This window comes from Myxocyprinus asiaticus, chromosome 46 (genome assembly GCF_019703515.2).
Source record: "Myxocyprinus asiaticus isolate MX2 ecotype Aquarium Trade chromosome 46, UBuf_Myxa_2, whole genome shotgun sequence".
NCBI lineage: Eukaryota > Metazoa > Chordata > Actinopteri > Cypriniformes > Catostomidae > Myxocyprinus > Myxocyprinus asiaticus.
In genome coordinates this window covers 3,417,108-3,442,838 of record NC_059389.1, presented here as the reverse complement: position 1 = coordinate 3,442,838, position 25,731 = coordinate 3,417,108, and the positions used below count along the sequence as shown (strand labels likewise).

The 25,731-nt window shown below is 37.6% G+C and overlaps 2 protein-coding genes across 2 annotated transcripts in view; one reads left to right on the top strand and one right to left on the bottom strand.

Moving 5' to 3' along the window:
* Nucleotides 1–998: 998 nt before the first annotated feature.
* Nucleotides 999–22,344, top strand: LOC127436075 (secretory carrier-associated membrane protein 2-like). The gene is made up of 9 exons (XM_051690008.1): nt 999–1,149; nt 8,569–8,646; nt 9,255–9,329; nt 9,868–9,982; nt 10,284–10,412; nt 12,195–12,354; nt 13,799–13,900; nt 14,535–14,652; nt 17,226–22,344. Exons 1-9 carry the CDS (start codon nt 1,093–1,095, stop codon nt 17,370–17,372), a joined length of 981 nt encoding a protein of 326 aa, XP_051545968.1. The 5' UTR covers nt 999–1,092; the 3' UTR covers nt 17,373–22,344.
* The window catches only part of LOC127436055 (neogenin), a 167,797-nt gene continuing 159,461 nt past the window's right edge, over nt 17,396–25,731 (bottom strand). Inside the window, exon 29 of the mRNA XM_051689971.1 lies at nt 17,396–25,731. Coding sequence (XP_051545931.1) covers nt 25,648–25,731 — 84 coding nt within the window. The 3' untranslated portion in view covers nt 17,396–25,647.

The following is a 25,731-nucleotide window of genomic DNA, read 5'->3' as shown; positions in this document are numbered from 1 at the left end:
TCACAGTCTGAGAGTCCTTTAGGTGTTTTTTATGTGTCTTGCACTGAGGAGAGGCTTCTGTCTGGCCACTTTGCCATAAAGCCCAGATCGATGGAGTGTTGCAGTGATTGTTGTCCTTCTGCAAGTTTCTCCCATCTCCACACATGATCTCTGGAGTTGAACCAGAGTGACCATCAGGTTCTTGGTCACATCTCTTACCAAGGCCCTTCTCCCCCAATTGCTCAGTTTGGCCGAGCGACCAGCTCTAGGAAGAGTCCTGGTTGTTCCAAACTTCTTCCATTTAAGAATTATGGAGGCCACTGTGCTCTTGGGAACCTTCAATGCAGCCGAAATGTTTTTGTAGCCTTCCCCAGATCTGTACCTTGACACAATCCTGTCTCTGAGCTCTGCAGGGAGTTCCTTTGACCTCATGGCTTGGTTTTTGCTCTGATATGCATTTTCAGCTGTATGACCTTATATAGACAGATGTATGCCTTTCCAAATCATGTAAAGTCAATTGAATTTGCCACAGGTGGACTCCAATCAAAGTGTAGAAACATCTCAAAGATGATCCAGAGAAATGGGATGCACCTGATCTAAATTTCAAGTGTCATAGCAAAGGGACTGAATACTAATGTCAATGTGATATTTCAGTTTTTTATTTTTAATAAATTTGCTTTGATAATAAAGTTATCAAAAATCAGTTTTTTGCTTTGTCATTATGGGGTATGGAGTTTAGATTGATGTGAAAATTGTTTTTTTTATTTAAAGCATTTTAGCATAAGGCTGCAGCATAACAAAATTCTGAATGCACTTATTATGTATCAGTTGGCTACTTTTAAAAATAATTTAAAAAGGAAGCACAGAAACAATAAATAAAGGCTTCTGATTACTGAATTTGCATTGAAACAGTATGAATGATTAATTATAATAAAATACTCATTCTCTTTTTAATGACGCATCCTACGACTTGTGATGACGTCCCAATGAGGTCTCCTGCACATGCGCGTCACGCACGTACTGCGGAAGTGTCGCGAGGAAACAGAAGAGATTGCAGCTCTGGTATCGCTCACGTTCAGTTCGGATTGTAAAGGCGGATAAAACCCCTTTAAAATGTCGGGATTCGACACAAACCCGTTCGAAACCACGTTCGACGTCAATCCCTTTCAGGTAAGACACGAGTAGTCAACTCGAGAGGCCCTCCGAACTGTTTGGGTTGAAATGTTTGTGGAGTTTCCGAAGTTTTGGGTGATGACAGAAATGGAGTTTCGGGTCAGATCGGGTAGGTTCGGCTGTTGTCGTGTCATGATCGCTGATCCATTATTATAGTGTATTATTTTTCTTTGGAGAAGGGTATGAATCTGCGCAGGTTTGGTGACAGACACTGAAGGCCAGAGTGCCACTCCTCTCGTGTTCTATTGACTCTATAATGATACAATGTAACTGCTTTAATGTAACTCTTAATGTCTCATATCTGTTCACCAGTGACTCTGCGCCATTCCCTGTGCACATCAACTCATTTGTACATGCACACTAGTGGCCACATAACACAAGCTGAACTGCATCAGCTAAGCCTCTTGTTTCTAAATACATTTGAGCAAGACATACAGGATGGACATTATTATTGCACCATATGTTTCTGGTAACACTTCATAATGGAAGTCATTAACAAACATTATAAACTGTGAATATACATGATGGGGTAGTTGAAAAATAATGTGGATGCTTCTACTTCAGCATCAAGATTTTAGGTTAAAATATATGCTAATACAAATTATGATTATATATATATATGTATATATGTGTGTGTATATATATATACACACATACACTGTCGGCCAAAAGTTTGGAATAATGTTCAGATTTTGCTGTTTCGGAAGGAAATTGGTACTTTAATTCATCAAAGTGGCATTCAACTGATCACAAAGTATAGTCAGGACATTACTGATGTAAAAAACAGCACCATCACTATTTGAAAAAAGTCATTTTTGATCAAATCTAGACAGCAGCCATCACTCCAACACCTTATCCTTGAGTAATCATGATAAATTGATCATTTGGTACTAGATAATCACTTGCCATTATATCAAACACAGTTGAAAGATATTTGGTTCATTAAATGAAGCTTAACATTGTCTTTGTGTTTGTTTTTGAGTCACCACAGTATGCAATAGACTGGCATGTCTTAAGGTCAATATTAGGTCAAAAATGGCAAAAAAGAAACTGCTTTCTCTAGAAACTCATCAGTCAATCATTGTTTTGAGGAATGAAGGCTATACAATGCTTGAAATTGCCAAAAAACTGCAGATTTCATACAAAGGTGTACACTACAGTCTTCAAAGACAAAGGACAACTGGCTCTAACAAGGACAGAAAGAGATGTGGAAGACCAGATGTACAACTAAACAAGAGGATAAGTACATCAGAGTCTCTAGTTTGAGAAATAGACGCCTCACATGTCCTCAGCTGACAGCTTTATTGAATTCTACCCGCTCAACACCAGTTTCATGTACAACAGTAAAGAGAAGACTCAGGGGTGCAGGCCTTATGGGAAGAATTGCAAAGAAAAAGCCACTTTTGAAACAGAAAATCAAAAAGAAAAGGTTAGAGTGGGCAAAGAAACACAGACATTGGACAACAGGTAATTGGAAAAGAGTGTTATGGATCTTAACCCCATTGAGCTTTTGTGGGATCAGCTAGACTGTAAGGTGCGTGAGAAGTGCCCGACAAGACAGACACATCTATGGCAAGTGCTACAGGAAGTGTGGGGTGAAATGTCACCTGAGTATCTGTACAAACTGACAGCTAGAATAACAAGGATCTGCAAAGCTGTCATTGCTGCACGTGGAGGATTTTTTGATGAGAACTCTTTGAAGGAGTTTAAGAAGTTCTGAATATATTTTTCAAATTGTAATAGTAATTTTTCACGTTATTAATGACCTGACTATACACTGAGATCAGCTGAATGCCACTTTGGTGAATAAAAATACCAATTTATTTCCATAAGAGGAAAATCTGTACAATATTCCAAACTTTTGGCCACCAGTGTATACTGTGTGTGTGTGTGTGTGTGTATATATATATATATATATATATATATATATATATATAAATAATTGTGGAAGGGAAAGTACTGTATATATGTAAGGTGATGTACTCTGGGGGTTTTCCAGTAATTAAAATGATCCTGCAGTCTGACAAATATACTTTTTTTAAAATTGCATATATCCCATGCTGCATCTACTTTGATATAGGCTCTTAAATGTATACAATAATTCAAAGTAAAACACTGCAGGATACTGCTGTCTCCACATAAAATTTCATTTTAACTACCCAAAAAATATATTAATCCACATTTTATGACATTTCTGACTGTTGGAATCATTGCACATTGATTAATGATTTAATCTGCATTATATATTGTAATAATGCTAATAAAAGTTATTATAAAGTGTTACATGACATCACCGGTGTACCTGCTCATATGATACATTGATACACATGGCTTACATTTGCTCTACTGAAATATAACAATGTTCTTTTGCATATTTTAGTGTTTTCATTGTCTGAAGTTCTGATGTAGTTTCCATCTGTTTTCTCCACTAACACGGCAGAATATTGAGTTGTGACAAAGTAAACGTTCCTCAGAGTTTTCACCTCCCCTCGAAAGGAAATATAGAAACTTTAGTCCTTGTTTTTTTCTTTACTTGTAACTGGATTCTTTGTTGATATCTATTGGAGATATGGACACTGTATATATTGTGTATATACTGTAGATATCACATGATGTTTACCTAAGGCGTTAATGTTACAGTTGTGCCCTAGTTTGATTGGTTGATAAGGAATATGTAGTTAAAGGTTTAGATATGCTAGTGTAATTGGGTTGATGTTGAATAATGTGGCCTCGGCCCAACTAGTTATAAACAGAGGTTGAAGGACCCATGATATTTGTATTGGTTTAATTCAGAGGTCTGATTAAGTATATTTTAAATCATTTCTAGAGAGTTGCTCCCTTCAGATGTTACACTTGAAATAGACTCTGTTGTATAATGTTGATTTTATAACCTCATTAACCCACATTTACAAGGAAAAGGAGAATATTTGCAGAGTTGTCTCATAGAAGGGTCAGGACTCTCTCTCTCTCTCTCTCCCTCTCTCTCTCTCTGTGGGAATGAGAGCAGGTGTGTAATTCACAAGGGGAGGGCAAAGACACCATTAAACTCCGTTATTGATTAGGCTATTTTAAGAACTTCTTAAAGAACATAAACAACATATTTTGTTATATACAGTAAATGTTTATATTTCTCCTTTGGGGATTACAGGAACGTTTCTTTGTCTTTTTGTCCCATACTGGGTAAATATTAAAGTTGCTTCCTGCCAATCCAAGTTACTGCATAAGGACTGCAATATTTGTCCAGTAGAGCGCAACAGTGCTCGTCCACTTTGTCAGCCGTCTTGGTTTTGGAAGAATTTTTCCCATTCATTTTTTCCATAGGGAGTTTTGATAAAATCCTTTATAAAAGAATTATAAGCCATAAACCAACCCAACAAGCTCTGAGGTGAATCACAACACTACAAACTTTGATTTGAAGCAAAAAAGTATTTAAAGATCAGACAAAGTTCACAATTTAAGCTCTGAGGGTGTTTTTAAAGATTACCTGTTTCCGTGGCATACCTAAAATCAAAGGCTTATAACTCGACAAAAAAGAGGGTCAAGTGTTTGGTATAATTTTAAAGAAACTTTAAAAAAATGTAATGATATAGATTATGATAAATTCTGAGACTCTCAGCCTAAGAAACTACAAAAAAAAAAAAAAATCTAAAATTTTTTTCTTATTATTTTTCTGATTGGACTTTATGTATCTGTGGGTGTAAATAAGGTGGCTCTGAAAAACTGCTTTTGTTTTGTTCCCAATCATGTCACCTGTAACTAAGATTTTGTGTTGATATGACAAAGCAATCAAAAGTTAAAGCATAAAAAAAATATTTATCATAGTGTCCAAAACGTCTTCAAACTAATAATAATTGTACATAAAATCTAATTACACATGCAAACACAATAATGACTAAAGGTTTGTATAGCATGCAGACATGATTTTAGTAATGAGATTTCACAGAATGAGTTTCATTCTGTGCCATTTGAGTCATCATTAGCCGCGTTTCCAAAGTCGGGCCAAATGAGGGCGTGCTAGTTCATGCCAGGGCCAGTCGTGTTCCCACTGTCACTTCCGGGGCTTCATCGTGCCTCCTCTGGGCTTTTTGGGGGCCAACGGCCAATGGCCTTTGGCCTGCTGATTACCTTTGGGCCAAACAAGGCCAACCGGGGATTGAAGCAGGTTCAATGTCAAAGGCGGAGTTTCGCCGAACTTCCCAGTTGTGTATCCAGCACACAACAGTACAGGTTCGGGAAAAAAGTAAAGAAAAAAATGTGGGCATAGTACAAATCTGTTAAAACGGCAAATGGACAAAGTGGTGCCCAATGAAATTACTTTCCATAGACGGTGTGCTGGGACATCATCCAGCTGTTTGTTGAGAGACACTCGGGACACCATTGCAGTTACTGTTGGTGAGTTGTCAACGCTAACTTATCTTGCTGTTTACATTCGATATAAACTCAATATTAGATAACTAGATAACATGATACATCAGCTTGAGCTTCACTCTTGCTCTCGAAATGGGCGAGGTGTGTGATGTTGGCACCAGGGCAGCGTATTAAGGGTGGGTTTTAGGGCAACGCTGCGGGGCTATTGGCCCAATGGTGGTAACGCAGATCGACTTTGGTTTCGTGGCTCAAGTTCCGAGGCTATTGGCCATGGCTGGCCAGTTGATAGCCCTGGCTCGCACTGGCACGATATTGGAAAAGCAGCTGTTGAGTCTGTGTCATGTACTTGGTGCCATCTCCTGGTGGCCTTATGTAATTAGAGTAATTGATCACATGACTCTCTGCCCAAATATGTAGGACTATCACCACTGGTTGGTGCAATCTGAACCTAATACAACTGGTTTAGTTTTCCATGTCGCTACAGGATTTCCAATGATGTCATCTAATCTAGGAAAGCTAATGTGTTTATAGCCAGACAGCCAGGTGCTGTGTGCATGTGCCGGCGGGCCCATCTGGGCTTAAAGTGTCAACCACAGACCTCATTTTACTCGAAGTTAAAACCTTTATTCTAAAAATCCATTAAAAATGCAGAGAACCTTTGGCTTAAAAATGCCACTCTCAATCAGGTTTAATTTGTTTTTCAGACTACACCCTAAACAGCTCTAGTAGCTTTGAGAAAAACATTTACAGTTTTTTTTTTTTTTTTTCTGGGAAAATTGGCCAATAATAATGATGACATCATCTTGCACTCAAGGGCGTATCATCATTTTTGTCCAATAAAATGCTTATCGAGGATGTCCACTTTGTCTACTGGTTTTGCCTTAAAATGCTTCATCAAACCTTTTAAGTGGACCTCAGGGAAAAATTATGATATTTTGGGATGATATGACCTCTTTAAAGGAAGTTCTCCCTGTCCGTTGTCTTTTTGTCCCACATTGGTTAAATATTACAATTGCTTCCTCTAAAATATAATTAATGAATACTGCAGACACTGATTCATATTAATCATTAGCAGTACATGTATCTGCAGATGAGACTTACAGATACTGTATATCTAAATTGCACTTTTTGACAAACAGTTTTATTAACGTGTGATCTTATCCAAATTTCAACTATGAGATCAAATCCAACAAAGGCAGGCATATATATTTCTCCTGAATGACACAATAGCTCATGTACAGATCCATATCTGTGATGTGGTTTTAAATCATAAACTATTGGACATAATTACCTGAATTATTGTCTATAGATAAGTGCTATTTAGGTTCATCATTATGACCACAGATTAGTCTCCAATGTCACATGATGTGACCTCTTAACCTCTCTGTAATGATGTCACTGTGTGTTGTAATTGTGGCATGATTAATGGAATGGAACTACCACCACATGACACGTTCACTCATGACTTTAATATGCTACATTGGTGTGTGTTAAATGTTTAATCTTTTTAACCCTGTTTAATTTGTGTTTTAGAAGAGTCCATGAAATGATTATAAATGAAAAGCTATTAATTATTAATAATAATATTTTGTAATAGTTCTTAGTAATTTCTAATTATTATTTAATGTTATTAAGTCTACATTTTTTAACCCCTTCAAATTAAAATGTTTTGCAGGAGTCCATGGAATAATAATTATTTAATGTTAATAAGTCTGACCTTTTTTTAACCCTGTCTAATTCACCCCTGGAGTTTGCTAGCTCGCTAGTTCGAATCCCAGGGTGTGCTGAGTGACTCCAGCCAGGTCTCCTAAGCAACCAAATTGTCCCGGTTGCTAGGGAGGGTAGAGTCACATGGGGTAACCTCCTCGTGGTCACTATAATGTTGTTCGTTCTCGGTGGGGCGCGTGGTGAGTTGAGCGTGGATGCCGCGGTGGATGGCGTGAAGCCTCCACACGCGCTGTCTCCGTGGCAACGCACTCAACAAGCTATGTGATAAGATGCACGAGTTGATGGTCTCAGACGAGGAGGCAACTGAGAATCGTCCTCTGCCACCCGGATTGAGGCGAATCACTACGTGACCACGAGGACTTAAAAGCACATTGGGAATTGGGCATTCCAAATTGGGAGAAAAAGGGGAAAAATCCCCCCCCCAAAAAAACCCTGTCTAATTGAAGCATTTTGGAGGAGTCCATGGAATAATAATATATTATAATATGATAATATATTAATTATTTATAATCTTTTTTTTTTTTCTCCCCAATTTGGAATGCCCAATTCCCAATGCGCTCTAAGTCCTCGTGGTGGCGGAGGACGAATTTCAGTTGCCTCCATGTCTGAGACCGTCAATCCGCACATCTTTCACGTGGTTTGTTGAGCGCGTTACCACGGAGACGTAGTGCATGTGGAGGCTTCATGCTATTCTCCGCGGCATCCACGCTCAACTCACCACGTGCCCCACCAAGAGCGAGAACCACATTATAGCGACCACGAGGAGGTTACCCCAACATGACTCTACCCTCCCTAGCAACCGGGGCAATGTGGTTGCTTAGGAGACCTGGCTGGAGTCACTCAGTATGCCCTGGATTTGAACTAGCGACTCCAGGGGTTGTAGTCAGCGTCTTTACTCGCTGAGCTACCCAGGCCCCGTTTATAATCATTATTTGTAATTTATAATAATATAATTAATTTGAATTAATCTAACCTTTTTTTAACACCTTCTAATTGAAGTGTTTTAGAAAAAAATAATATAATTTATAATAATGATTTAATGGTATTAAGTCTGACCTTTTCAACCCTGTCTAATTGAAGTGTTTTGGAAGAGTCCATGAAATAATAATAAATAATTTATTATTATAATATATTAATAATAATAATTAGTCATAATTTATAATAAGAATTTAATTAACATTATGCCATATTTTTATTTAATATTATTAATGAAAATATTTAATGTAATTTAATAAATTATTAGTATTTGATAAATATTGTTTAATAAGAAACAACAATAATACTTATACATAATTATGATTGTGTGTCCATCTCTTTCAGGATCCGTCTGTGACTGATGTGACTAATTCTGGAATTGATCACATTGAACATTTCAGTCCGTTCCCTGATAGTAACTCTGTAAGTAGAACAGACACAACAGCATTGTGTTGCAAGCAGCTTTTATTGGCTATTTTACAACAATTTTGAATGTGGCTCATCCAATCAGAATTTAGACCCAGAATTCTGATCTGCTTTATAAATCATTATAGTCCAAGATATATATGAGTTCACTGTTGTAGCTCAGTGATATAGATGTTTTTTTTTGGGGGGGGGATTTTTCCCCTTTTCCTCCCAAATTGGAATGCCCAATTCCCAATGAGCTCTAAGTCCTGGTGGTCGCATAGTGATTCGCCATCCACCGCGGCATCCGCGCTCAATTCACCATGCGCCCCACCGAGAACAAACCACATTATAGCGACCACGAGGAGGTTACCCCATGTGACTCTACCCTCCCTAGCAACCGGGCCAATTTGGTTGCTTAGGAGACCTGGCTGGAGTCACTCAGCATGCCCTGGGATTCAAACTAGCGAACTAGCGAACTCCAGGGGTGGTAGCCAGCGTATTTTACCACTGAGCTACCCAGGCCCCCTAATGATATAGATGTTTTAAGTTTAGTCTGTACTTAATGTAATTTTGTAATGTGATGTTTTCATGTCATGTAATTGTTTTGATGTGTTTCTCTACAGGGAACCACCATCCCAGCTTCAACCACTCCATCTCAACCTGCTGTATTGCAGCCGTCAGTCGACCCCACTCCACAGGTCAGATCACACACACACACACAAGTCATTACTAACGAATAATCATGAGAGTTCGTGAGAGAGCGGTATGAACTCCGAGTCATTCTTTTCCAATGTTTTTGGTTCATCCAGTTCACAAAACAGTTCTGAATGATTCGTTCCTGAATCAAACCGATCTGGTTCTAAAGTTCAACTCACTGATTCAGTGATCCGGTCGTAGCTGTTAACAGTGAACTAAGCATTTCTGGTTAAATCTCAGTCTGTTCCTCACACAGAGTTATCGTATGGCTTCAGAACCACTTGAAATATAACACACAAATCATACAAACTACTTTTATGCTGCTTTTTTTGACATTTTTAAATTTGACAGCCCCAATCCCTATTCACTTTCATTAAATGTAAAAGAGCAGCTAGGATATTCTTCAAAAATTCTCCTTTTGTGTTCCACAGAAGAAAGAAAGTCATTCGGGTTTGGAGCAACACGAGGGTGAATAAATGATAGAATGTTCATTTTTATTCCGTTAAAATGTTTCTAACAGACCTGTGTCTGTCTGCGCAGGCTACAGCTGCAGCTGCGCAAGCAAATCTACTCAGACAGCAGGAGGAGCTGGAGAGGAAAGCAGCCGAACTAGATCGACGAGAACAAGAACTACAAGACAGAGGAGCTACTACAGGTAACACACATACTACTGTTTGAAACGTGTATTGTTATAGACTACATATTGTTTCACACACTATTTTTATAAAACGTATGCAATATGAAGTATATACCTCACAGTATATAATAAGCAGCACACTAGTGGTCCATTCCGAACAGCCTCAGTTTGTGTGCATACACGCCTGCACTGCTACAGTTGCATAAATCAATGCAGAAGTGACACATTACAAAATCTGTTTGTTAGTTGCTTGTTCCTGTTAAGGATTGTGAGAGCCATGATGCAGATGTCTGTTTACCTTTAAACTTCCTCTCCTCAGGCAAACAGAACAACTGGCCTCCTCTACCCAAAAGTTTTCCCATCAAGCCGTGCTTCTACCAGGACTTTTCCGAGGAGATCCCACCAGAGCATCAGAGAATCTGCAAAATGATCTACTACCTCTGGATGTGTGAGTTTAAGAGACCTCGTCGACTATCAGACACTCAAGAAATATGTCTTTCTCATCGTTTGGCAGAAAACAAACTGCTTTGTTGAACTTAACAGTCAAAATGCATGTTTTTTTAATTAGTGCACGTTATTCCAACAAAAAAATCATTCATAATCTTTCATGAAATGGCAAGAAAATACATTTTGCATATAGAAAATGAAGCCTATTTTTAGGGCCATTAAGATTTTTTCCACTGTGACATTATTTTCTATTCTGCTCAATTCTCATTACTGCAATGTGAAAAAAAATATGTATTATTTAAAATAATGAGAATAGTAAAAGTAAAATGTCGGATGTGTTTCGGTAATGAGAACTGGGAAGTAAAATGTGCTTAAAGGGATAGTTCACCATCATCATCATTCACTCCCCCTCATGATATCCCAGGTGTGTGTGACTTTCTTTCTTCACCAGAACACATTTGAAGAAAAATAGAGAAATATCTCAGCTCAGAAGGTCCTTAAAATGCAAGTGGATGGTGATCAGACTTTTGAAGCTCCAAAAATCACAAACAGTCAGCATAAACGTCATCCACACGTCTCCACTGGTTAAATGAATGTCTTCTAAAGCAAAACGATCGCTTTTGGTACAAAAAAGATCAATATTTAAGCACTTTTTAACTATAAATCATCGCTTGCAGCAGCCGTATGCGCATTCACGAGCAGGCGGAATTCATGCGCTCTCTCGTGTGACGTATTCGTGCTGGCATGTTACCGACGTAATCTCACGTTTTTCTCTCGGTTGAGACATCCAGGATGAGCAAACAAACACGCCATTGTGAGTAAACAAACAGATACAAATACAGATCTAAACCGAAAGCAACGCAGCTTCTGTACAGCGTTCCTTCTACTCAGTTTTAAACAGTGCTGCTCTTCCATGTATGTCGCAAGCGCGTCTGTTCTCGCGCGAACATGCCAATGCGATTACGTCACATGCGCATACGGCTGCTGACCGGAAGAGATGATTTATAATTAAAAAGTACTTTGATCTTTTTCACACCAAAAGGGATTGTTTTGCTTTAGAAGACATTACATTTTTTTTCTCCTCAATTTGGAATGCCCAATTCCCAATGCGCTCCAAGTCCTCGTGGTGACGTAGGACGAATATCAGTTGCCTCCACGTTTGAGACCGTCAATCCGTGCATCTTATCACGTGGCTTGTTGAGCGCGTTACCACGGAGACGTAGCATGTGTGGAGGCTTCACGCTATTCTCCGCGGCATCCATGCACAAATCACCACGCGCCCCTCCGAGAGCGAGAACCACATTATAGCAACCACGAGGAGGTTACCCCATGTGACTCTACCCTCCCTAGTAACCGGGCCAATTTGGTTGCTTAGGAGACCTGGCTGGATTCGAACTCGCGACTGCAGGGGTGATAGTCAGCGTCTTTACTCGCTGAGCTACCCAGGCTCCCAGTTAAACTAGATTTTTAAAATATTTCTAATTTTTATCACCTCGGACAGTCTTATCTGTCAGTGACCCATATAACAAAGTTTGTTTTACATACAGTTTCACTTTGAAATATATTAGATTATGGAAGTGAAATGGTTTGCGAATGCTTTGTAATGCAATTAACTTCTTCAGTGTGAGACATTTCTAAGTGAGAGAAATCATTTTTTGGGGCGTAATGGATTTTATACATCAGGATTTAATTTAGATCCAACATGTTAGGCTCTTTGTGAGCTAGTGTACGTCCATGTGTCATTTGTTGCTCTTGTTTGATGTGTGGTTTCTGTTGTGTGTAGGGCATTGTGTGACGCTGTTCCTGAATGTTCTGGCGTGTGTGGCCGATTTCACCACTAATACAAATGCGGGGGTGGACTTCGGCCTCTCCATCCTCTGGTTCATTCTGTTCACCCCCTGCTCGTTCCTCTGTTGGTACAGACCCGTCTATAAAGCCTTCAGGTGAGTCTCTCTCTTCTAGAACACAAGTTAGTATTTAGTTCCCCTTTAATTCACACCCCACAGGATGATGAACTGGAATGACAGGAAGAATTTACTGAATTGCAATTCAAAGAAATTCTACAAAAATGTAATGGCTGTATATGTATTATGCTTGTACTGTATGTATGCACATGTGGATATTTCTTTATTTTCTAATCTAATTATATTTTGATTTGTGAGAGAGTATGGCATAATCACCTATATTGCTTTTTACTTTCCCAGCACTCATGTTTTTCTCTATAATCTGCGTCACCTTTATTCTTATATTTTGTGTGTAATAAAAAACCCCACAAATTACATAATTAATTTAGACTAATAATACCTATTTATTCCCTGATGTTTAAAATACATTCTTTTTTTCAGTTAAATAGACATATTGACTATCACACCTGGAGTCGCGAGTTCGAATCCAGGGCGTGCTGAGTGACTCCAGCCAGGTCTCCTAAGCAACCAAATTGGCCCGGTTGCTAGGGAGGGTAGAGTCACATGAGGTAACCTCCTCGTGGTTGCTATAATGTGGTTCTTGCTCTCAATGGGGCGTGTGGTAAGTTGTGTGTGGATCGTGGAGAGTAGCATGAGTCTCCACATGCTGTGAGTCTCTGCGGTGTCATGCACAACGAGTCACATGATAAAATGCATGGATTGACGGTCTCAGAAGCGGAGGCAACTGAGACTTGTCCTCCGCCACCCAGATTGAGGTGAGTAACCGCGCCACCACGAGGACCTACTAAGTAGTGGGAATTGGCCATTCCAAACTGGGGAGAAAAGGGGATAATAAATAAATAAAAATTAGTTAGACCTATTTCTCCCAAAAGTGTACATTATTTTAATTTTGCCACAGAACACTGCATCATGTCAACCACATTATTTTCCGATGACTTTTTAAAATTAATCAAATGAAAAATAAAAATAAAAATTGACATCAAAATTTGTGGTAAATTAGAGCATTTTGGGAAATACAGTGTTCTTCCAACAAAAGCCATAAAATAAAAATGCATTTATTAAATGTACTGAAATATATATAATTTAATATTAAAACATAATTGTAATAAATTAAATGTAATTTAATTATTTTCCATAGGTGGCATTTCTGACATTTTAATGTTACTTGAAAAACCTCAGAAATCATAATGTTAAGTATAAAGTATGATAACATGTTTATGGGTAATTCAAACTGAAAAAATTAAATGTATGATTAACTTCTGCATTGAATGATGTTTCGGCTTTTGTAACAATTCATGAAGAGTGTCAAGTCATTTTTATTTGTATAGTGCTTTTCCAAGCAGCTTTACAGGAAATCATGCATTAACAGAAAGGAAACTGAGTCATCATTGTGTATTTTGATTAAATATGATTGTAAATTGTGTCTAAAAATTAAATAATTGTATCGTTCCCTCTTTTTCAGGTCTGATAGTTCCTTCAATTTCTTTTTCTTTTTCTTCATTTTCTTCGCTCAAATCGCTGTGTCAATCATTCAGTGCGTGGGCATCCCTCGCTGGGGAAACAGGTGAGCGTTATAGCACAGATATCAGTCTGTATTTTTCATTTCTGTCCATTTGTCCACATTTCATTACATCTTCCTTTCCTCACTACTAATATTCAGCCCTAATTCAGCCAGTTCTTATATTCAGACTTCCTGTAAAATCGTTCATATTCAGTTTTTCTTGCTACTCATAATCACAAACCAAATCATCTTCAGTGAGTGTGTTTTCTTCTCTGTGACAGATGGCTTTCTCATGCTAAGTTCTCTCTTCTCTCTTTAACGAGTCTCTTTTCCTGCAATAACAGTTCTCTGCTGCTGGACTTCCTTTAATACTCTTGCTTCCTGTTTGAAGTATGTCCTCTCTCACTTTAAACTCTCTTTTTTCATATTTTCCCTTTTGAAGCAGGTGATGCCAACCTTTCCTGATATACACGCATTACGTAAAATATTTAGTTCAATCAGCTGCATTTGTGACATTGTCAATTACCACAGAAAATAAAAGCTAAGATAATTACGAACAAAAAATGCTTTGCAATATATGCACTTAAAATGGAACATTCCTCGTCACAATTTTTACAAATGCTTTTATATTTAAAAATACTGCATTTAGAAGCAGAATATTTGAACATGGTTTAATGGCTGTCTCTTTTGCTCACAGCGGCTGGATTGCTGCAATAGAAGCAATTGGCTCAAATAAAGCGGTTGGCGCTATTATGATGGTGGTGGCCGCATTCTTCACCGTGTGCGCTGTGATGTCTGTCGTCTTGCTCAAAATGGTTAGTAGTAATGCAAATGCATTTATGTTTGGCAACACTTTACAAAAAGGGTTCATTTGTTAACATCACTTGACTCAATAGTTTACAGGAACTAACAAAGAACAATATTTTACAGCTTGTATTAATTTTGGTTAATGTTCATTTCTATAGTATATATTTTGTATACGTTGACATTAGTTAATGCATTATGAAATAACATGAACAAACAATTATCAAAAGTATTTTATTAATCATTGTTAATGTTAAAGGTGCACTCAGTAATTTTTTCCTCATTCAAAAAGTTTAACTCTTAAAGACGTGAATTGTAATTTTGCAATATATGTAAGAAATCATGAGCACTCACATTAAAATGAAGACTCCGGTCATATCAGTAACCTTATAAAAGCTGTTTTATTCTACATGGTGAGGGTCCGCACATGGGGACGGCCATGTTAGGATCACATGACCAACTGAATACTACTCGCTTAATCTCAGTAACCGTCCTGTTATCTGACACTTTCACTCATGGATTAAAATAATCATGGCTGGGGCCTGGGTAGCTTAGCGAGTATTGACGCTGACTTCCACACCTGCTGAGTGACTCTAGCCAGGTCTCCTAAGCAACCAAATTGGCCCGGTTGCTAGGGAGGGTAGAGTCTCATGGGGGTAACCTCCTTGTGGTCGCGATTAGTGATTCTCGCTCTCAATGGGGTGTGTGGTAAGTTGTGCGTGGATCACGGAGAGTAGCATGAGCCTCCACATGCTGTGAGTCTCCGTGGTGTCATGCACAACGAGTCACGTGATAAGATGCGCGGATTGACGGTCCTTCGCCACCCGGATTGAGGTAACTGCGCCACCACGAGGACTACTAAGTAGTGGGAATTGGGCAAAGGGGATTAAAAAAAAATAAAATAATCATGGCTGACTGAATACTACATTTCTACAATGGCATCTGAAACTGAAAACAATCGATTTTAAATGATGTTGCATCCAAGCCACTAGGTGTCAGTGTCAGTCCAAGAAGAAACAAAGACTAAAGTTACTGAGTGCACCTTTAATTTGTCAAATGCAGTAAAATATCATTGTTAGTTCAAAATAAGTTATACATTAACTATTGTTAACTAATAGAAGGTTATTGTAAAGTGTTACCATTTTTAGTAACACTTTACAATAAGGTTGCATTTATTAACATTAGTTAACTACATTAGTTAATGTGTAGTAACACTAAATGATCATTTTACAGCACATTAATATTGGTTGATGTTCATTTCAACATAATGTGTACTAAAAGATTTGTACATTAAAAGTTGTATACATTAACATTATGATGTTTCAAAATTAGGGCTGTCAATTTAACGCGTTAATTAAAACTTAATTAACTTAAAAAAAAAAAATCGCTTCCTGCCAGCAGTCGACGCATCAGTGATGTAAGTGCAATGGCGCGTTCATGCGAGAAGTCGGAAGCATGTGCTTTGTTTACAACAGATGAACGAACGTCACGCGAGAGTTTGTTCATTTCAAACAGCATATCTGGCCGGAAGCAACGATTTAAAGCTAAAAAATTTTAATTATCGATTTATTTTTTACACAAACCTATCGGTTTGCTTCAGAAGACATTAATTGTTCGACCGGAGTCATGTGGATTACTTTTTATGCTGCCTAAGGGGCTGTTTACACAACATCGTTTTCAACTAAAAACGGAAAACATTTTATGCTGTTCGTTTACATGATAACGGCGTTTTGGGGCCTGAAAACGCAAACTTTTGAAAATGGGTTTCATAGTGACATTTTTTGAAAACGATGCTGTTATCGTCTCCGTGTAAACATACAAAAATGGAAATTTGTGAAAACGATGACGTCATGCGTACGCGTATTACGTGTTCAGTCTATAGGCATGCGCGCGAGACATTCAAAACTACAATGGCGGACTACAGGACTGTGTTTGTGCTGCTCAAGATTTTGAGTTTATTGACGCTTCTCCATCAAAGTAATTGTAGTAATAAAGCAACCGCATCGTCCGTCCAGACAAAATTGCTCGATGCTTTCGCCATCTTCATTGTTTGTATTCACCGCTCTGTGGAAGAATGCTTATGTGCGCAGGCGTGTAGTGTTTCTTTACAAAGTGACATCGCCAGCTACTGGCCTGGCATGCATAATACAGCGTTTTTAGTCGTGTGAACGGGGATCGTTTTGACAACGTTGTTGTCTGTATGCGAAACTTTTCAAAAATGCAAAGGAAAAATATTTCCATTTTCGTGTAAATGTACCCTAAATATGACTTTTGGAACGTCAAACAGCTCGCAGACTGATGGCACCCGTTTATTTGCAAATCATGAGAATTTTCATTTTTGAGTGAATTATTCCTTTAATTTCACTGATTTTAGCGAAAATTTATAGAATGGGTTTAAATATGGTCAAATGTGTCAAACAGACTTGAGAGCACCACACTTTTATTGTCTTATTCTGCAAAATATTCAACAAATTAATGTGGAAAAAGTTCTTGAATTGAACTTGTTGGATTTGTGTGGAACTCTGTGTAAATCTGTGGATAAAGACCGTTCTGAGAGGCGTGTCATTGGTGTGTTTATTTTCAGGTTCATTCTCACTACCGTCACACCGGCGCCAGTTTCCAAAAGGCACAGCAGGAGTTCTCCCAGGGCGTCCTCACAAACCGCACAGTCCAGAGTGCTGCAGCCAATGTGGCCGTCACTGCCACCCAGAGCTCTTTCCAGAGGAACTAGACTACCAGAAAACACCACCATCCCTCCGCAGAGCCTCCTTTCCATCGGCCTGGTGGTCCACACGGAACCCAAAGCCCAGCTACGATCCCAAACGTTGCCCATGTTCACCCGCTTTGGTTTCTCGGTCTTAATGTGGCCTTTGGACTGCAGAGGCGCTAGTTTCCAAATGTTTGTGGTTCTTTTATTTTTTTGAAATGGAAGGTTTGGCGTTGAAATGTGTTTGTATATTTTTGTATGTACGCACTAATGGTTTCCTATATCCTTTTTTTGAGCTTGGTCCTGCTGTATATAATGTTTCCCGATTGTCCATGGTGGTACAGAAGCGATCAACGTTCTATAAAATGACCATGAAGGATATTGAACCATTCGCAACTCCCTTGATATTGAAGTCTAAGTTTAAATGCATGTTTTGATTGCAATTCTGCTGTAATATAATTACTAAAGGTTTGGAGTTGTACATAATAATCTCAACAGAATGTGCCTAATGGATGCATCAGCATTCCCTTAATTTGTAATTTGACAAAGATTTACTAAAAACCGTTCAGCGTTCCTTACTAGTGCCAAAAAGTAACGAGAAAACTCCTAGAGTTCCTTGGTGTGAATGTGAGCATAATTAAAATAATTACCTCTGAATCTTGATGTCTTAATCGTAAGTCTGAAGGCGAGATATAATGTATTTCTTTATATTGGGTTTGTATCATACAGCATAAAATTTTGATGATGATATAAAGTTTATATAGAGCCTTGTTCTTCTACATGTAAGGCTTTTTAGGCTGCTGTAAACAGGCAAATCGAAATAGTCACTTGTACTGCAAGTTAAATTTGCCTTAATGATTTTTATAGCCATTTTGGAAAATCCTAGCATTTAAAGTGATTTGAAACGTTTATGTTGTTGACAATTTTTACGCAAGTGAGAAGCCAATGACACTTAATAAAAAGGGTTACAGAATTCTGTCAGTCGAGATCAGTTTATAATATATTTCAGCAGTATGAGTACTTAACTGAACAAGTTTGAGCAATTAAATTTTTTGATTAACAATTTTGTCTGACTCTTTATTTATGGTATCAAAGCAACAAAAGAAAAAAAAAAAAAGTCTAAATACATTTCAAACAGAAATCACACAAGTATCCAGTCATGACGACACACCAGTGTTGGGAAGAAAAGTAACTAAAAGTAGCAACACTACTTACTTTAACTACATTTTCTGTATGTGTTGCTTTCCCAACCATCAAACGCACTCACACAACCGAATCGGTTCTTTCGGACAATTCACTTAAATGAACTTGTTAAACGATTCCGTTATCTTTAGCGTTGGGCACTCCGGTTCATTTTATTGAGTCGGTTCTTTCGGACGGTTCATGCAAATGAAGTAGTTCACATAAATGATTCACTGATTCATATGAGCCAAGCGCAGCCTTAGCTTCTGTTAACCGATATATTTAGATTCGGTTATATAAAGTAGTTTTTTTTTTTTTTTTAGTTTATCAGTGTATATCAAGTATAAATGTATGTTCAATTTAATGTTGTCACCCTACTTGTTTAACCCAATTAGGAAAATGAACCATGGTTTTACTATAGTAATAGACTGTTCAGTGTAGTCCAAAACATCTGGAAGAGTCTTTTATTTTTAGGATTTTACACGGTTGGGTGTATGAGTAAAATAAGGTCTGTGGTAAAGATGTATTCTACAACATATGTTACACACAGTCATACCTCAAATGTGAATTTTGTGGTCACAGTGTTATGTTGCTAACAAGTTGCTAATTAAGGACTACAATGAGTTTCCGGTTCGCCAGGCACGTACACTCACACGCTTGTGGTATTTGTAGTCCTTATTTAGCATTTTATTAGCAACATACATTTTTAAAAAACAGCAGCCTCAAAATTCCCGTTTGATTGACCGTTTGTAATTTATGTTGTAGAACAAAACGTCCAAGTATCCATACAGTAAGCATGGTTTTACTGTAGTATTCAGTAAATTATAAGACCATATCTAAAAAATAATAAACATCTTTAAGAGGGTTGTAGGAAATTCGACGGTCTCCCACATGGCTATATGTAAATAAATAAATGCACAAAAAATAAACGCACAAAATATTTGTTTCCGTTGCGTACCGATGTGAATGTAAAAACAATCACAAAATTATTCCACGATTGAAAGTGTCCAAGGGATTATTGAGATAAAGCAAGTATCATGGCCGCGCTCATGAAAGTTCAAGTTCTTTTATTTATAAAGCACGTTTAAAAACAGCATCAAGGCTGACCAAAGTGCTGTACAATACAAAATTATAAAAACACACAACGATTCAGGACCAGGACATTACATACTATTAAAAGCCAGTGAAAAGAGATGAGTTTTAAGAGAAGATTTAAAAACAGATATTGAAGGTGACAATCCTGATACTGACAGGCAAACTATTCCATAAAATAGGACCCACAATGCTCCTCTACGCTTTAGCCTCGAGCGTGGGACATCGAGGAGATATTGATCACCGGATCTCAGACTTCTAGGTGGGTTGTAAGGATGTAGTAAGTAACTGGGAGCTTGGTTGTGTAACAATTTTTCAACAATCAAGAGAATTTTAAAATCAATTCTAGCTTGAACCGGCAGCCAGTGAAGTGATCTTAAAATGGGGGTAACATGATCATACTTCTGACCTCCTTTGAGAAATTTTGCTGCTGCATTGGACTAATTGGAGTCGAGCAATTAGAGATTTGGAAATTCCACAATAGAGAGAATTACAGTAGTCCAGACGAGAAGTGATGAAGGCATGAACTGCTATCTCTAACGTTTTCTTTGTCAAAAAGGGTTTAACTTTAGAGTAGACGTAGCTGAAAGAAACTGGAACCTATGACAGCACTAATATGTTTGTCAAATTTCAGCTGGCTATCAAACTTGAGGAGAGAGAAAAGCATTAAGATTTCCACAATCAGCATTACTGACATCAAAATTGTCTGTAGGACCAAAGACAATCACTTCTGTCTTATCTTCATTCAAAAATAAAACGTTTTTGACTAGCCAACCTTTTATTTCCTCCAGGCAAGCTAGAAGAGATTGTATTGCAATGTGATCATTTCATTTAACCGGTAAGTAGATTTGAGTGTCATCAGCGTAGAAGTGGTAGGAGATACCATGGTTTCTGATAATGGAACCCAGAGGGAGCATATATAGAGAAAAAAGTGCTGGCGCAAGAATAGAGCCCTGTGGCACACCACAGATAATGCGGTTCACAGAAGAGGTAAATTTGCCCAGCTTGACAGAGAACGTTCAATCAGTTAAATAGGATTTAAACCATTTAAGAACATTCCCTTTTAAGCCCACACACGATTCTAGTCTGGAGAGCAGTATAGCATGATCAACAGTATCAAACACTGAAGTCAGATCTAAAAGAACTAAAATCACAGTATCACCTCAATCTGTAGCTACTAAACTGTCATTTAAAACAAGAAGAGCAGATTCTGTGCAATATGAAGATTTAAAACCAGACTGAAAAGTTTCAAAGATTTGGTTGTTCTTAAGAAATACCTGAAGATGCATAAGCACAATCTTTTCCATTATTGTGAATATTTTCCAAAAATACTATTAAAGGAATATTCAGGGTTAATATATAATATAAGTTGAGTTCAATCGACATCATTTGTGGCATAATATTGATTACCACAAAAATGTATTTTGACTCCTTCCTCCTTTTCTTTAAAAAAAGCACAAAACACGGGGGCCTGGGTAGCTTAGCGAGTAAATATGCTGACTACCACACCTGGAGTCGTGAGTTCGAATCCAGAGTGTGCTGAGTGACTCCAGCCAGGTCTCCTAAGCAACCAAATTGGCCCGGTTGCTAGGGAGGGTAGAGTCACATGGGGTAACCTCCTCGTGGTCGCTATAATGTGGTTCTCGCTCTCGGTGGGGCGCGTGGTGAGTTGTGCGTGGATGCCGCGGAGAATAGGGTGAAGCCTCCACACGCGCTAGGTATCCGTGGTAACGCACTCAACAAGCCACGTGATAAGATGCGCGGATTGACGGTCTCAGACGCGGAGGCAACTTAGGTTCGTCCTCCGCCACCTGGATTGAGGTGAGTCACTACGCCACCACGAAAACTTAGAGCACATTGGGCATTCCAAATTGGGGAGAAAGTGGGGTGGAGAGAGGGGGAGTAAACAAATTTGGTTCCAGTGAGGCACTTACAATGGAAGTCAATATGACCAATTTTTTAACATTAAAATACTCACTGTTTCACAAGTATAACCACAAAAGATATGAGTGTAAAAATGATTTTAATGTGATAAAATCACTTACTAACCTGTTCTGTGCAAAGTTATAGCCAATTTGGACCATTTGACCATAACGATGTAATGTCAACAAACCCTAAAACGATTGTAAAAATGACAATTTAAACAACTTCTCAAATAATACACAATAAAAAGTTTTAACAGAAGAATTAATGTGTTTTTATAAAATTATAAGTGTCACATTTCTGTTTAAACCCTCCAAAAATTGGTCCCATTGACTTTCATTGTAAGTGTCTCACTGTAACCTCCATATTTGCTTATTTTAAAGAAAAGGACGGACGAGTCAAAACAAATTTGTGTGGTAATCAACATTATGCCACAAATGCTGTTGATTAGCTAAACATGTATTGAACCCAGAACATTAGTTTAATGGACTGGACTCAAACCCGGGTCTAAGACAATATGTTGGCACATTAGCACAGATTACGAGGCCACTTCAAAGCCAATGGTAAAATGCTTCTAAATGACTCAAATATAGCAAGAATAAAATCAGCTATGATAAACAATGAGGTGGATTACAAAATTGCTATGGTGCACTATCTAACCTTCAAGTTCTGCTTCTACAACCTCTGAGGAAAAAAGCCACAAGCATCCTCAATACATGTGACATTCAAATTCAAATATGTTCTAACTGAATAATATTACAACAAAATAAACCAAGAGTTCTATTTGTCTTTAAAACCAGCTGTTTACTTGTGACATTATTGATACATAAAATAGGTTCATATTTCACATGGCATCAACAATCCATTTCAAATTCAAAATATAAACGGTGCAAATGACAGTTGACGGTACACTGCCCATACAACATGGTTCACTGTTTTATTTTTTCCTTTTTTAAATCTTCCCCTGTAATTGTAAACACAAACAACAACTTTATTCTTAAGCAGAATTTGTTACAGCCACATTGACATTCATGACGTGAGAAACTGTACACGAGCAAGGTTCATCGAGTTCATCGTCACTGATATTTTCTCTCGTTCATTCTTTGGGAGAAAGGGCTGGCTAACCAGAACGGTGAAAACACAACGCAGAATATTTAACCGTTTGCGTTATCATAACTTACATGGAAAATGTTTACAAAGCGATGTGTCGTATTCATATAAAAACAAACCAATAAATGAATATATAAAAATCTTCCTTTTTGGGAGTGTACAAAGTATTTACCCAAGCAAATATTTGCAGTTCGTTGAATATATATATCTCTCAAAGTACAAAAATCCGAGAGTCACTTGGCATTAAACTCCTTCATGATGAATCTCTGGGGCCCCAAATTAGGAATCCAGGGAACAGAAGCAGGTGGCTCCGAGTTCTGGAATGATTCAGGCTTCGTTTTTGCAAACCTTTTCAATTTCAGGAGTTTCTGCAGCACCAAACATTAATGTCACTGTATGCTGAAATAAGATCATAACGACAGAGCATAACATGAAAACCGCTGTCCATGCGGCGTCCACTTAATCTTTTTTTAATGCATATTAAGAATTGTCCTGCTACGAGCGTCCCTCGCGACTGATGGGACGTTACATCTGAGCCACTGAGGACACAGGAACTCCAGAGACAAGAAAGAAAATCTCGGTTTCTTTCCAACGATGACTCTTAGACGAAGTGCAATGAAGATAGATAACATATACATCTTTATGGAGCAAATGATGATAAGACACTGAAATAAAGCAACAGGGCTGAACCTCAATCATGTTGTACATTTCTCATAAAACCGTTTTTTCTGTAAATAGTCAAATTCAATTAAATTAATTTGCAAAATGCGACAATTCATGTAAGAATGCTTTTAAAACTACCACCCCTGGAGTCGCGAGTTCGAATCCAGGGTGTGCTGAGAGACTCCAGCCAGGTCTCCTCAGCAACCAAATTGGCCCAGTTGCTAGGGAGGGTAGAGTCACATGGGGTAACCTCCTCGTGGTCGCGATTAGTGGTTCTCGCTCTCAATGGGGCGTGTGGTGAGTTGTGCGTGGATCGCGGAGAGTAGCATGAGCCTCCACATGCTGTGAGTCTCCGCGGTGTCATGCACGACGAATCACGTGATAAGATGCGTGGATTGACGGTCTCAGAAGCGGAGACAACTGAGACTTGTCCTCCGCCACCCGGATTGAGGTGAGTAACCGCGCCACTATGAGGACCTACTAAGTAGTGGGAATTGGGCATTCCAAACTGGGGAGAAAAGGAGATAAAAAAAGAAAAAGAAAGCTTTTACAAACGTTGAATTGTGATGATTAACAAAATGGTTTTGCGAATTTAATTGAATGTGAAAATTTACGTAAGAATGATTTTCCGAACACTGAAATAAATGTGACAAACAAGCAAAATTCATGAAACATGAGCAAAATAAATGTATACATTTTTCATAAATTTTCCATAATTGTCAAATTCAATTAAATATATTCACAAAAATTTAGATAATGCAAGAATTCTTTTAAAAAGGTTTAATTAAATATGACGATTCATTTAAAATGGTTTCGCAGATCTTTGATTGTGAAATTTACCAAAGAATGTTTTTACGAATGATAAATTGAATGGAACAATTTACGCAAGAATGATTTTACAAACATTAAATTTAATGCAACAATGAGCCTCAAACAACAAGCCTCATTCATGAAACGTGTAAAATTGAAGTATCCATTTTTCATAAAACGATATTTTCCGTAAATTGTCCAATTCAAATATATTCGCAAAAATTGCAATAATTTACGCAAGAATGCTTTTAGAGAAGAATGTTTATAAAGAATGTTTTTATGAACGTTAAGTTGCGAAATTAATGTATAAATTTTTCATTAAAATAAATCCGGAAATTGTTAAATTCAATTAAATATATTCGCAAAAATGTTGATAATTTATGCAAGAATGCTTTTACAAACGTTGAATTAAATGTAACAATTCACTTAAAATGGTTTTGCAAACCTTAGTGAAATTTACCAAAGAATGTTTTTACGAATGTTAAATTAAATGGAACAATTTACGCAAGAATGATTTTAAAATTATTGAATTGAATGCAACAATGAGCCTCTTTCATGAAATGTAATGTTTTCGTAAAACTTTTTTTCCGTTAAATTTCAAGTTCAATGAAATACATTTATGTAAAAAAAAAATATTCAAACGTTTAATTGATTGTGATAGTTAACATAAAATGGTTTTGCGAACATTTAATTGAATTGACGATTTACGCAAGAATAATTTTACGAACATTGAATTGAATGCGACCATGGGCCATATTCATGAAACGGAATCCTGTGTAAACGATACATGAAACCATTTTACGTAAATTGTCGCATTCAATTCAATGCCACAATTTAACGTACAAATAGATTTAGGTTGCGTTTTGCTTATGTTACAAGGCCCAATGTAAATAAGAATGTTTTTTACAAATCCTACATAAAACCATTCATACATAATTTGTTGCATTCAGTTTAATGAAAAAAAAAAAAAAAAAAAAAACGTATGCATGCATTTATGAACAATTTATGTCATTTAATTTGTTCTGCTCATGTTTTACAAATAAGGCCCATTGAACTGGATCTGACAATTTATGTAAAAATGGTTCAATGAACAATTTACACAAATTAATTTGGCTTGTGTTTCATGAAAGAAGCCCAACGTGTGCGAATGTGAGGTTTCATAAAATAAAAGTCCTTAAATTACCATAAAAACAATGAAAACTACATATACAGGCTTAAAATATGTATTACATGAATACAATCCCAAAATAACATAAAACATTTTTTATTCTGTGCAGAACGGCTCATCTGAGTCCAACGTTTTCATTCAAATTCTCGTCTTTTATGCTGTTCTCCAGAAAGATCCATGCAGGACGGAAACACAGCAGCCGTTATCCATTTCCAGTCATTGATAATTCCGTTCCTCATTCTTAAAGCTGATGTGGGATCAGTGTTTATTAAAAATGGCCTGATTCTTCCTGAGAACAGGGTTAAGCCAGGAGATTTCAGTGTGTGTGATTGGAGAGAGCTGTTTTGTGCTTCACGCTGTGGTGATGGCATTCAGATCCTTCATCAAACCCTCCAGGTGAGCCATTTCCTCTGATAGTTCATCTGTTTCATATGT